General features: G+C 45.0%; 1 protein-coding gene across 2 annotated transcripts in view; it reads right to left on the reverse strand.

Annotated features, from left to right (window-relative positions):
- Window positions 1–3839: 3839 nt before the first annotated feature.
- LOC119178416 (uncharacterized) overlaps window positions 3840–14795 on the reverse strand; it is a 35005-nt gene continuing 24049 nt past the window's right edge. Inside the window, exons 3-5 of one of the 2 annotated variants that reach the window (XM_037429614.2) lie at window positions 8652–8719; window positions 5469–5555; window positions 3840–4160 (exon numbers count right to left, since the gene is read on the reverse strand). In XM_037429614.2, coding sequence (XP_037285511.2) covers window positions 4024–4160; window positions 5469–5555; window positions 8652–8719 — 292 coding nt within the window. In that variant the 3' untranslated portion in view covers window positions 3840–4023. The remainder of the gene's footprint in view (window positions 4161–5468; window positions 5556–8651; window positions 8720–14795) is intronic. The other variant, XM_037429615.2, reaches the window with a different exon arrangement.

Consider the following 14795-nt stretch of genomic DNA (forward strand, 5'->3'; position numbering starts at 1 on the left):
GCCTGCATAAGCCGGCGGCCGCTGTGCTATTCCACATGCAGTATTGTGCCGGTGGTACTTACTCTTGGAATTGTACTTAGGCAAATGATTACGTTAGCTGCTGTTTTCTTAACGGAAGTGAAAAACAATAAGTGGACAATAAAAAAAAAACATTTTTTCTCGTTTTTAAATTACGTTCCACAATGCCAAGAACAGAAGTCCTGCCAGAAGAAGATGGCAGGTAAGTGAAAAAAAAATCACAGCATATCCACGGAGTGCATAATGATGAGTGGGGCGAAGCATCCATCAGTCTGTCCGTCCATTTGTTCTTGCTTCCGCCGTCTGTGCGACCGTCCTTCCGCCTGTGCGTCCGTTCCTGCGTTCGTCTGCCCGTGCATCCGTCCGTCCATGCGTCCGTCTGTTCGTCCGTGCATCTCACTGTCTGTCCGTGCGTCTGTCTATCCGTCCGCCCATTTAGTGAACCCTCCAAGTACCGCCATCTCGCATCTTTCCACCATATATTCATCATATAGAAGTACCGCCACCCAGCGGATATTACAAGGACTAAACGAGAAGTGGCACAACCGGACTAGAGGAGCGGCACGCGCGCACTCTCTTACGGCCTGCGCTGCGCTTCGTGTCTAGTTCCGCCTCTCCCCGCCGCTAGTTCAAGGCACTGTAGCCGAACCTTCGCTAGACCTTGCTAAAACCAAGGAGGTTACGTCCAGCGAGTTTAACGTGACAACCTTCACTGGTCAGATAGTGCTCAAAGTGCGTCCTGCTGTTACTAGTTTTTAGTAAGCATCAAATTCAAGGCAAACTTTATTGGAGATTGAATCACAGATACTCGTCTCTATAGGTTATTTCCTCAGAAACAACTTTCTTTTTATGTGTGATTAACGTGCGTGGGTTTCCTCATCAATTCAAAAGGGTATACGCGCGTGCCGCTCCTCTAGTCTGGCCGTTGAGGTGGCTACCTAGTACTACGATGACGACTGCTACTACATAGATCACCGACGCATGACCCACGGCTTAAGGAGTTTCGCCCCTAAAACAAGCGAAAATAAAACGCAGGTAGCGACGCCACACTGGAGCTCACGTATCAAGTCACCGTGATCTCGCCTATTTTTACGGCGTGTAGTAAAGCCCACAGCGTTAAAAGGAAAAAAAGTTGAATGCATTTTTCTTTTAGACGACCGGAGACATAATGTACCGACTTTCAGAAAGATTGATGAAGGCGCCAATAACGCGACACATGTGAACTCACCACGTTTGTAGCGCCAATGGGGTATGGAAGTCCGACGTCATAGTGGCAGCTGTCCATCACATATGATCATCATCGTAAGCCTGATAAGGCCCACTGTAGGACAAAGGGCTCCCCCATGTTCCGCCAGTCAAATCAGTCCTGTGCTTGATGCCGCCATTTCGTACCCGCAAACTTCTTAATCTTATCTTCCCACCTAACTTTCTGCCTCCCCCGCGCCCTCTTGCCTTCTCTGGGAATCTAGGCGGTTAGCCTTAGTGACCAGCGGTTATTCTATCTACGCGCTACATGCCCGACCCATGTCCATTTCTTCTTCTTGATTTCAACTATGATATCCTTAACCCCAGTTTGTTCCCTGATCTATTCTGCTCTCTTGTCTCTTAAGGTTACACCTACCATTTTCCTTTGCATCGCTCGCTGCATCGTACTCAATTTATGCTGAACCCTCTTTGTAAGCCTGCAGGTTTCCGCTCCGTTGGTAAGTACCGGTGAGATGCAGCTGTTATATACCTTTTTCTTGAGGGACACTGGTAATCTACAAGTCATGATTTGAGAATGTTGCCGAATGTGCGCCACCCCATTCTTATTCTTCTGGTTGCTTTAATCTTTGGTTTGGCTCCGGGGTTGCTACTTGTCCTAAGTAGGCGTTCTCTTTTACAACTTCAAGTGCACTGCTACCTATCTCGAAGCGCATTTCTCTTCCGTGATTGTTTTGCGTTTCTTTCGTTTTCTGCAGATAAACTTTAAGACTTACCTTTCTTCTCTCCTTGTCTAAAACAGTAATCATGAATTCCGATTCGTCCCTTGAGTTACTCAGCAATGCAGCGTCATTGGTGAAGCTCAGGTTACCAAGTTACTCTCCGCTAACTTTTACCCCTAATTCTTCCCATTCTAGGCCTCTCAAAACCTCCTCTAAGCATGCGGGGAATAGCGTTGGCAAGGTGGGATCCCCCTTGTCTTACACCCTTATTTATTGGTATTCTATCGCTTCCTCCTTTATGGAGCAATATGGCGGCAGTTGATCCTCTGTAGATTTCTTCCAGGATGTTTATATATGTTTCGTCGACGCCCTGATTCCTGTGTCTTCATGGCTGATGTTATCTCTACTGAATCAAATGCCTTCCCGTAACCTATGAAGGTAATGCATAGTGGTTGCCCCGCCGCGGTGGTCTAGTGGCTAAGGTACTCGGCTGCTTACCCGCAGGGCGCGGGTTTGAATCCCGGCTGTGGCGGCTGCATTTCCGATGGAGGCGGAATTGTTGTAGGCCCGTGTGCTTAGATTTGGGTGCACGTTAAAGAACCCCAGGTGGTCGAAATTTCCGGAGCCCTCCACTACGGCGTCTCTCATAATCTTGTAGTGGTTTTGGGACGTTAAACCCCACATATCAATCAATCAATCAATCAATCAATCAATCAATCAATCAATCAATCAATCAATCAATCAATCAATCAATCAATCAATCAATCAATCAATCAATCAATCAATCAATCAATCAATCAATCAATCAACCAATCAATCAATCAATCAATTAATCAATCATTATGCATATTGGTTGCTTGTACTCGGAGCATTTATCTGCTACCTGATTGTCAGTATGAGTGTGGTCGATTGTTGAATAGCCTGTTTGATATTCTACTTTTTCCTTTGGTTGATTGAATTCTAATGTCTTAATTCTGTTAGCAATTACCTTTCTGAATTACTCGTATACGACGGAGAGGAAGATGATCGGCCTGTATTATTCCAGTCTTTGTCATCCCCTTTATTGTGAATTAAGATGATGTTAGCATTCTTCCAAGATTGTAGTACCATCCCCGTCAGGAGATACTTCGTAAACAGCGTAGCAATTTTTTCTGACACAATCTGTCCTCCGTCTTTCAGCAGATCTCGTGTTACCTGATCCTCGCCCACAGTTTGCCTCTTTTCATTCCCTTAAAGGCTTTTCTGACTTCATCTGTCATTACTGGTGGAATGTCTGTCATTACCTGCCTTAGTGTTGACGCAATGAATGACGATCTGACAAATATCATTACGAAGTGTGCGGTGGGAGTTGGACGTATGGTAGGTAGACAGGGCACTAGCAAGCTGTCGACGAAGAACCGCTTTAAGAAACGCCAAAGCATGCAAGCCTCAAACACAACAGACAAAATAGAAACTCGCAGATCTTTTTAACCTGATTAATAAGCGGAAGGGATGAGATGTAAGAAGGTATAACATGGATAAATTTGTACATACTCTAAAAAATAAAGGAAGCGTCACAGTGGTGAAGAGGAAACTTGGGATAGGTAAAAACCATATGCACTAAGGCAGAAAAAAGGCAAAGTAACTATCAATATAGATAGGATAAGTAAAGTAGCGTATAGGCATTTTAAAGGGTTCTGATCAATAGCCGGAACAACCACGATGATAATGTAAGAACTAGCTGTAACCCAGATAACATCACAAATGATATTGCTTCAAAAACATAGTGCGATTTATGAAGTTCGACTCGGGACGGTGCGCAAGGTGCAAGTTTTCTTGCCGTTTATCCAGTTTTCATGCATCTCTGCAGTGCGTCAATAGACCTTAATTCATACCAAACACGCATAACTATACAGATTTGTTTTAGCGCAATGCCCTACTTTTATTTCAGCTTACCATGTATTTTGCTGCACAGGGTGCATTATTAGCTCGAATGTCATACCAGTGTGGAAAAGAAAGTTACTTGTGCTAGAAATCAGTGTTACCGGAACAGCCTATAATGAAGTCATGGTCTGCAGAAGCACTCGAAATAACTGACACGTTAATTGACGTCATCCATGTCGGCGCACATGTCTTGGCTGTTCTCGGGGACAATGACTCCACAGACATCTACAAACTGGTCCATGCAGTCTTGTGGTATGTTATTCTTCACTGCGACTCGAACCCATAAAGTGCACTCTGAAACAAACGACATAAAAAGTTCAGCTGGTGCAGGTGTCCTTGACTGAATATTTAGTTCGTTGTAAGTATAAACCCGATGAATAAATGAAACACAGTGCCTATAGAAACGAAATTCATGCTGTTCAGTAGTGCAATCCGTAACACAGCCTTTTTGATTGATGCTAAGTCCTGGCTGGATGATAGAACAATTGTGATAAAAGATACATTGTAAATAAAAAGCTGTTAGCAGCTTTTATATTTCGTTTCCGACCAATGCCACTGCTTTAAAAGTATACTTCAGGTTACGCGAATAAAGCTATGAAAATTTATACACAATATCGAAAACCACAAATTAAAAAAAAACTTCTTTTGAAAAAGTTCTAGGTGTATACACATGAATGCTGGTACATGTAAAAAGTCTTTTGAAATTATTAATATCGGCTGCACTATTGGAGCAATGAAAGGAAAGGTTACATAGTCTTTATTCAGAAAATTGCAGCCGCACAGTTAGCCCCAAGGTTTTATTATACAAGAAGATAGCTCCCATTTATGCTACAAGAACACTTTCCAATGCAATCATGGCGCTACCAGGTGATACGGCCTTCCAGGCGGGGGCTTTTAATTCTTTAATTCTTCATACATAAAGGATATCACTTAGACGTAGAAATGTGAGAGGCACTTAGACGTAGAAACATAGGAGCGTGTGAAGTATAGCTTATTGACCAATTCACACATATTGTAAATATGTGCAAGTGTAAATAATCATCCTTCTACGGACGAACTTTTGCGTATGCCTTTTCTAACTTTTCATCGTTGTAGAGAAAGCAGTATAGCTAGGTTATACGTTCAGTTGCAACGAGGCTGTTGTTTTGGTCGATGGGCACATCCGTGAGCACTGAATAGATCGACATTCAGGCTAGCCCGGGGTTGGCACACCGTGCCCCCCCGGGCTACCCTGAATGTCGACGCGATAGTGAAATGTTTGTTTGTGTGTGTGTGTGTGTGTGTGTGTGTGTGTGTGTGTGTGTGTGTGCGTGTGTAACAAAACATAGTAATAAGTGTGCACTTGGTGGTTGAAGGGTGCACTAGGGTCTGCATTTCACTATCGCGTTCAACATTTAACAATTCAGGGTAGCCCAGGGGTAGCACACCGTGCCCCCCCCCCCCCCGCCCCTGAAATTTTTTTCACCATGGCATAGAGAGCAGAAAATTACCATTTTAAGGGCGTGCCCTTCCCAAAATAATAAAGGTCCCCCCCCCAAAAAAAAAACAAACAAAAAACTTTCTGGGTACGGCTTTGTTGAGACTAAAAAGAACACTTCTTACGATGTCCTTCTCCCTGCAGCTCCAAGTCCGCCACGACACAGTTTTCATAGTCCGTGTAATATATGACACCATCTTTTGTGTTAGGATCTAGAAAAATAGTAGAGTGAAATGTACTTCAGGCTTATCTTGGCAAGCCAGATTAGGAAACAAACATATTATGCGTGCGAGGCCTCTGGAAGAAGGGAAAAGTTCTCAAGTTTCGTCGGCAACTCCTAACCTTCATTAGTGAACCTTACGTCGCGTATTATAGCTTGGCTGTAGCATAGCGTAAATATTTTTAAATAAAATTATTGATTATATACGCGCCTACTTTTCATATAAACCGCTGTTCAGTACACGCTGCTCGGGAGCGAAGAATTTGCCGGGCGCCCGATGAAGGCTTACTAAGAAACAGGTTCGTCAAAGTAGGCCTATTGTTTGGGCATGACAATGAAAGCTACGAAAGTGGTCGCTGGCGATGGAAAGCACCTAGCGCACAGTTCTGATCACTCGCTAATGCGAATGTTTTATGTGAACCCCTAGAAGCAAGAAGAAATGTAAAAGTATGAAAGAGTTGCTCACGAAATGGTTGTTGATATTTGAATGACTTTATAGAAACAGAATAGGAGTTTTTAAAGCGCACTGACGGGATTATAGAATCGCGTTCAAAATGACGGTAGTGTTGGTGCAGTGCAGCTCGTGCACTGCACCTACATTGCCATAGTGAGGGAATTTGTACATATAAGGGTAAATATATTTTCATACTGTCGCCTTTCTTGTCACAATCTGTGGTGGTGCAAGGACACAGGAACAGGAAACTGTTCTGTGAACAACTAGTGTGGCACGCAGATTGACCTTCGGCCAAGTCAGCCTCAGTCATCTGCTGCTTCTCCGAACGCAAAGCCATCATATCTTACAGGAAATCCGTTACCTAGGTACGTTTTATGGAGCCGGTAATGACAATTTAGAGGATTGATTTCATTGATATGTGGGGTTTAACTTTCCAAAGCCACCATATGATTATGAGAGACACCGTATAGTGGAGGGCTCCGGAAGTTTCGACCACCTGGAGTTCTGGTGCACCCAAATCTGAGCACACGGGACTACAACATTTCCGCCTCCAACGGAAATGCAGCCGCCGCAGCCAGGATTCGAGCCCGTGACCTGCGGGTCAGCAGCCGAGTACCTTAGCCACTAGACCACCGCGGCGGGACACAATTTAGAGGGCTGTATAGGCTTGCACAAAGGCGTCATTGGCCCGAAAAACTTCGAGGCGACGTGATGCTGGCGAGTGTAATATTATACCTGAAATGCGCGGAACAAGTGTCGTGTGACGCACATGAAACTAAGCTCACCTGCCAAAGAATTGGCGAGTAGAAGCTTCTGGACGTTTTGAATGAGCCAGATGGTCTGCTGGTTGCTGCACAACAGGAACTCGAGTGTGAACTACCACCAAACGTTACATTTTCCATATCCAGGATATTACGTCGCTTTGCCGGAAGGCTGATGACACGGGGCCAAAATCGAACCAATATAACGGTCTGCTCACTATGCTTTCAAATTGTTCGACCAGCTGGCCGACCATCTTTCGGCCGTCCGGCAAGCCGAAAATGCCGCCGAGATCCAAGGACTTCAAGTGGTCACCTGAGGCACCGCCATCTTCATCGATGGAGGGTGGGAAGGGACACGTGTTGATCATCCCCTCTCCCTGCCCCCGCCTCGCCCAAAGGGTCCTGCCGGACTTCAAATAAAATTCCTTCATTCCTTCATTCATTTATACGAGTTCAATAATTACACAGCAGTATAGGTAATGTCATTAAATTTTTTGAGCTGCCCACCACTGAAATGTGTAGTGCTGGTGTTCAGCTGCCAAGCTCAGTGTTACGGTTTCGATCCCTGACGCGGTGGTTTCATTCTGATGGTCGGTAACTGCTAGAGGTGCACGCACTTTTCGACACCACTGCATGGTACATAACAACAGATCCCGAAATCTGCGGAGTCCTCCAACACGACGCTCATCGTGATTATATGAGGCGTGTCGCGACACATCTCTTAACGCTAGAGAGAAGGCCTAAAATGCAACATATACAATTAGTCACCGACGGCTTTCAAGAACGCGTGCAATCTGCCCATTTTTTTTAATAGAAGAGGTGTTTCTGAGTTTTTCAGTAAGGTTGTTACCACTTCATATGAGCGTGAAGCAAAACGCTTTCACACATTCCAGTCGGGCTGTACAAGCTGTACCTCTCGGAGTAGACAAAATATATCGTGTTGCAGAGTGCAAACATATGAGGCTACCAATGACGCTTTGGCGTCACACAGATGTAGCATGTCAGGAAGGGTTCATATACGTCAAAGCCTGTCATGATGGCTTAATAGAAATACACGATGTGGAAATCATATTTCTTAACAGCTGGAACTAGGGCAACGCCAGGAATATGAAGAAAACGGCCCATTGTTCTTTCGACAGCGGCCCGCGAACCACAAATCACTGTCTTGGACACATAATTTTTAATTAAAAATATTTTCATGTAATACTCTAAATCAAGCTTATTACTTGCGAGGCATATCCCGCAGTCACTAAGTGTGTAAACGTATACCCTTAGAACAAAGCCAACGTACTTCAGAATCTGCGAAAAAGTATTTTCTCGAGCCCTGACACCGAATGCCCATCACAGATATGAGAAGGAAAGGAGATACTCGAGGGGCCACCTTTTCAAATGCCGGTATTAGTCTGCATCTTGTTCAAGCTGCCACCCCTGCCCCCACATACCCCAGCTTCAGCATGCATGCCTCATGGTCCCGTACGGCCATAAGGAGACCAAATTCTTTGAGTCCTATATGTGGTCAGGGGTGAGGTTTGGACCCAGCCTTGTGGAGGCACTGTTTCCTTCATCGGTTTCAGAAACTGCTGTAAAAAAGAGATCCGTCATAGTTTCCTTTTACTTCGCTTCATCCTCCCAACACCCCAAGATTACGTAAAGAAGCTGTCACTACGCCAACCACCGAATGGTGGCTACCGAAAAGGAAATCCATAGAAATCGTTGGCGGACACACGCCCTATTCTTTGACGATAGAGGAAGTGAACATTTTTATGCTCTTTTGTTGAACGATTTCAAGTACCTAAGGGTGGTTCTTTTAAGTATAGAGCTTGACAAAAGCTCTTTCGCCACACAGCTGCCATTTCAATCGAAAAGTGCTCACCTAAGTCCGACTTAAATATCAGCCGTCCGGGGGAGCTTCCAGGTGTGATTTGAAACAGAAGCACATTTCTGTAAAAAATCAGACAGAAGGATTGAATTATAATCTTATATAACAAATGTGGTTGATCCCTCTGATATAAGAATCAATATAACATACGAAAGTGAGGCATGCTTTCAAAGAAGTAGTTGAATCTTTATTGCACAATGATAGATGTGTATTGGTGTATAGTGGCTACCTTTAGACAAGGACGCACCGATGTTGACGCCTGACGACACTTCTCCATTACGACAATCAATCACTCGCCACCGGAATACATTTTTCATTGGACGCACTGAAGCATAACTCAAATCAAACATGAACCACAAGCGTTCTCAATCCGAGCCATCAAAACCGAACGAGTTTTACTGCATCGATTAGTGGACTCAATGTCTGCTGCAGCGAAATGTGCATGCTTTGCGGGCCGGTGACCATCATGTGGTTGTGCTTGGCATGCGGCGTCATGCTGGCGAGCGGCGTCTGCTGGTGGGTCACTTCAGCGAAGGTACGATTAGTTCGGTTCCGCTTTGGCGTGTTTATGGAAGCCAGTTGGGTCACGATGCGCTCAACAACGGAAACGTGAAAGGCAGAGCTCTCAGCTTGATCCGCGAGTGCGAAAAGGCCTCCTACTCCTTTTTGCCGTGTCACTCGCTGCACCATACCCGCTTACGCGACATTTGCCCGTCGGCACCATTCTGTTTAGGCGGCGCTTAATGCAGCAGTTGCCGTAGTCGATGCCCTCTCACTCGTATCAGCTGACGGCGGAATAACACAGTTGGTGCACATGAAATTTGCCCGTGAAAGCACAACGGAAAGGACAAAGCTGACATCAAAAAAGGACATAACTGACATTAAAAGTTACACCACATCTGGCTGAAGGGAACCATGTGTGAATGCGAAGCAGTGCGGAGATAGGCTGCTTGAGCGAGAAACGGTATACTTTATCGAGAGCTTGTGCCGGCGCTGATACTGACTCTGGCGACGGCGTTGACGCTGGGGGTCACCGCCGCGTTGCGCAGGAGAGAAACCTGGGGAGGCACAAAGCATGCAGTGTTTCCTACCACACCCCTTTTGCCTTAGAGTGCAGCATGTAGTCAAGTTTTACATGACATGCATGTCATGATTATCCTGTTTGAAGGTGCCATTTACCATTGTCGTCTATTCACGTCAATTAATACCAACATCGGTATTGGGAAGACAGGCTCAAGTTTGCGAAGCGCCGTTCACCGCCCTAGCGAAGAGAGGGTAAAGCTACGGTCGCTCGGACGGGCCGTGCTTGCGTGGTTTTCCCATTGCGCGCACGGAAAACGTGTTCCATTGGGCTTTTAACGCGATAGCAGAGGTTTTTAGCAAGCTACGAAACGAGTTACGGAAAGGTGGCAACACGAAACCGGCTGACGAGTGCACATGCGTGACCATTGTACGCGCATACGGAAAGGAACCATGTCGTATTTCCGTGGCGTGTTTCCGTAGCTTGCTAAAAACATCTAGCGTTAGAGAGCTCGTATCGCAGAAACTCCGCCGTCGGCGTCGGCATCGTTGGTTGTGAGCGAAAAATTGTCCGTGAGCGAGAAATTGAGAAAGCAGCAAATAAAATAAATAATAAAATTTTCGGTCCCATTGAGGATCGGACCCGGGCCTTTCGCGTGCCATGCAGGTGTCCTACCACAAAGCCACAATGTTACTAGCGGCTTCGGGAAGAAAAAAAACACGACATAAATGCCATGTAGGGAGGAGTTTCCTTGACGCATTTTGTTCGACAGGTGTCACGACGAAAACGAGCCCATTCGGCGATTTGCAGGTGCATTTGGGAGGCCATTAAACTACGGGGAAAAAGGCCGGGATAGTGCAGCCATCGCCGCTAAAAACACACAGGAATTTTCAAACAGCTCTAAAAATGGACAACTATGTCCATTTATCGGAAAACATAACATGCCTTTCCAGAGGCGTTGATCAAGCAAACAGCAAACGCTAGATAATGTGCTGCCATCTGTGAGGCATTGTGAGACTCTTTAGGGCCTCCGAGATGGCCATGCGACTCTTGATTTAGATCAAAAACCTGTATGTATTATTCGCACGTGTGTGTGTGTGTGTGTGTGTGTATGTGTGTGTGTGTATGTGTGTGTGTGTGTGTGTGTGTGTGTGTAACAAAACATAGTAATAAGTATGCACTTGGTGGTTGAAGAGCGCACTAGGATCTGCATTTCACTATCGCGTTTAAGACTTAAAGGGGAAGCTTAAGGGTTTCTCTTTTTTATCTCGCACTTCGCACGGTATGGGCGCCATTCCTTCGTCAACCTGCAAAGCAGGCAGGCACTCGTGTTGCGCTGTCAGCCACTGCAAAATTCACATCTGATACACATCTGATATATATCAGGTGTGTCATGATATCAGAAATGTCGAAGACCTGAAGACTGCCCGTGAAGTTCTACCATTTCCTATGCTAGTGCAAGGAACAAAGGCGTCAAGAGTGGATTATGACAGTTCGTCGATACTTCCACGGTCTTGCCACTTTGAAGAATTTTAGTCGTGCACACTATTACAAACTATTAACGGGGAGAAACTTGATGGCCGGGCACATATTAAAAGGAAGTGCGTTTGTAAACTGAAGCAATGGCAAACACGCAACCACTTTGCATTTAGAGATTGGGCACCATCTTTTCAAGACAACCATTTGTAGTGTGAAAGTGGCTGAGCTTGCTTGTTTGTACATAACTGTAAAAATATCGTACCGCGAGCCCTGCAAGGGTTTTATTCAGCTGACGGCTGTAGACTTCTCATCGCTGCTCACTGTCAACAGATGCATGCTGCGTGTTCGCACTGCGCGTTCATTTGTACAGGTCTTTGAAGCAACCTCCACCGATAAGTCAGCTGGCTAAGGTGTTGCGTTGCTAGGATCAAAGTCACGAGTTCGATTCCCACATACGCCAGCTGCATTTCCATGGAAGCGCAACGTAGTAACATGGTGGTTAGATTTAGGTGCAAGAATGGCAGACTTGCAGGGCGTGTTGTGTTGCATATTTGAAGCGCACGGTGTGATGACGGTCAATGTAAACAGAACTGGTGCTCGGCGTATGTGCACCCTCGCTCCGTCGTCGTCATCGCGCCTTACACTTCAAATAGATTTAGGTGTACATTAAAAAAAGTCTTGGGCGGCCGGAACTAACCTGGAGTCTCACACCACGGCGTGCCTCTTAATGATGTCATGGTTTTGGCACGTAAAATATTATATCCTCTCGTTCGCCCGAGCTGTGGGCAATATACAGTTGCCGCTATATGAAAACGAGTTGAAAAAAAAAGATAACCAAGGCAGCTATAAAATATTCGATGGTTTCGCGAAATCAGACGCGATTATCAGGGGCAAATCTCGGCATATATAAAAACATGGTCGAACCTAGTGGTGATTGTATATTATGACGAAGATCAAGCGAACTGTTAAAGCAACCAAAGTAACATTCGAATCAGTGAGCACGGTGCGTGATAAGGTGTGGAGATTATTCTGAAATGAAACATGCGCAGTCGGAAACATGCATGCATTGTTGATGTGGACATAAAATACTTTTGTTTCGTGCGCATAGTTCTGCTTTCGAAGGAGCTTTAAAAATTCAAGGTAGCATTCAACTCACAATACGACGTTGTCAACATCCGATGAAAACCTCGGCAAAAATGAAACTCTGATTAAACGGACCACTGCGTATTGCAATGTTGCCAGGAACTCAACAAGGCAGACGGAAAGTTTGTCTCTTCAATACTTCGATGCATTACTACTACTGCATACGTCGCGGACGCACGACCCACGGCTTAAGGAGCATCGCTCCTGACAACAGAGGCTGCGCGCACGTGAAAGCCTTGATGCCAGCGCCTGTTCGAATGCTGGCATCAAGGGGCTGGACCGTATAGTGCTGAGACTACGTAAACGTTCTGGGTCGGTCCTCGCTAGCGTCATGATGGCGCACTTCTCTGCTCAGGTGGTGGCGCCACTCCCATAAATCGATTGCGCAGGTACAGAGAGGAGTGAAATATATAACTTACGTCTGAAGTAGTCTTCCCACATGCGCCTATGGCGCAGTTAGTTAAATGCGCAGTGTCTATCACCACTGACCGAGAGGTGCATGGGTGAGGCTCCCATATCTCCCAGTTTTGCATAACTTCTCCTTCTGGTTTATTTCTTTGTGAAGTTCTGTTCGTCTTTTTGACAATGGCGTGTCGATGACTGCAGTGCGTTAGTGAAGTTTTGGTGCACCCATGCATAAAACACTCTCGTGTTAAAAAATACAAATAAAAAAACTATATTATACGCTTTATGCGACGCAAGAGTATTTAAATAACTGGTACGGATGTGTAGCGCTACCGATTTGAATAGGAGTTCTGTTTACACAATGTACGCTTTAATAAAGGGCACTCTTTTGTTGGCACAGCTGACAACGCACTCAGGAGTCGTACTTCGAAATAGCAGATGTAGTTAGGGGAAGAATGTGATGTTTAGAGGAAGTCCATGCCAGATTGTAGCACAGATCAGACAGCCGAACAGGGAATCCCTGCACTATAGTGCGTTTTGATTAGCGAACAAAGAATGTCATGGAGCGGCGCATACAGTGTTACACGTCAACATTGTTCCACGCAGACGTTTTTAAAGACAATGATCTTTCTTGAGATGCTACAACGCAAATAATTTGGTCTGTAGGACTATCTATTGGTCTGCCAGTCACAATATTCAGTCACATGGCGCAAGTTTTGGCACATTCTCAACTACACAGTCATCTTGATATGTTTGCTGCGTTCATACTTTATACATTGCCAATCAAAAATTGGGGGCCCTAAAGCTTCGTGTTTGAGTGTTCAACGCGATAGTCATATTTTGTTCTCAGCATGTACTTGAAACACTCAGTTTATGAAATCTTTTTGAACTTGGTATGCAATCACTACGTAGGCTTAAGGGTACACTACCCTGTGTGCCTTTTAAAGAGGGATGACTGGCTTCAAATTATGAATTCATAATGATAATCGCATGTTCTTACGCCCAATGGCAATGTACGCTTGTAATACATATTATTACGGCAATATTTCATATTGTATTGTGAAGCATGTACACAAGACCAGTGTGTTTGCAAAGTATGATAGTTACTTTCAGGGCATTTCCAAGCAGAGGAAGTTATTTTCACTGCATGCACAAGCAGATGCGTGACAGTGTAGTATAACACCTGCTTGCCACGTAAGGACCCGGGTTCGATCTGCCATTCAGACCCAGATTTTTCGTTGTTTTATTAGCATATTTCTTAATTTTTCGGTCACGCAAAAATGACGCCGACGCCAGAATTTCTGTGAAACAAGCCCTTTAAATCTATCACCTTAGAATCAAGTGTGACGAATATTTTAGGTAAACACCAATACGTAAGTCTTATGTAGTATGCTACTTTACTTGGTAAAACGCGCAGATGCGTAATTCTAAAGACCACAGCGCATATTACGCTGCAATTACGATGCGACGCTACATATATATATATATATATATATATATATATATATATATATATATATATATATATATATATATATATATATATATATATATATATATATATATTGCTATGGGGCACCACAAATGAACATTCTAGAAAAGAGGACGATGTTTAGCGCGAGCTCGTGCAGACCGGGCTCCATATTGTATGCCTGCCTAGACGCCTTCTCCCCGTAACATTTTGGTGGAGAGTGCGGGTCTTCCCACAGTCAACACCACGACGATTCTACGCAGCGGACGTTCCTTGGCTGCCTGTGCAATGCCTGATCAAGACGAACACGAGGATTCTTCGGAGACTACCCCAACCGTGCTTCGTCCAACTACGCAGCAACCAACAGCACCGCATCCAGCTGCTACTAACCGCACCGTCGTCCTGACTCAACCGCTTGACCCAGGCACATTTTCGGGCAGTGACAGTACTGACGTGGAGGAATGGCTCCAGCTGTACGAAAGGGTGAGCGCTCTTTACAACTGGGATCCGACTCTCATGTTGGCCAATATTATTTTCTACCTTGACGGTACAGCTAAAGTTTGGTTTTCCAACCACGAGGAAGATATCACGAGTTGGGACATCTGTAAGCAGAAACTCA

Source organism: Rhipicephalus microplus, chromosome 1, assembly GCF_043290135.1.
Source record: "Rhipicephalus microplus isolate Deutch F79 chromosome 1, USDA_Rmic, whole genome shotgun sequence".
NCBI lineage: Eukaryota > Metazoa > Arthropoda > Arachnida > Ixodida > Ixodidae > Rhipicephalus > Rhipicephalus microplus.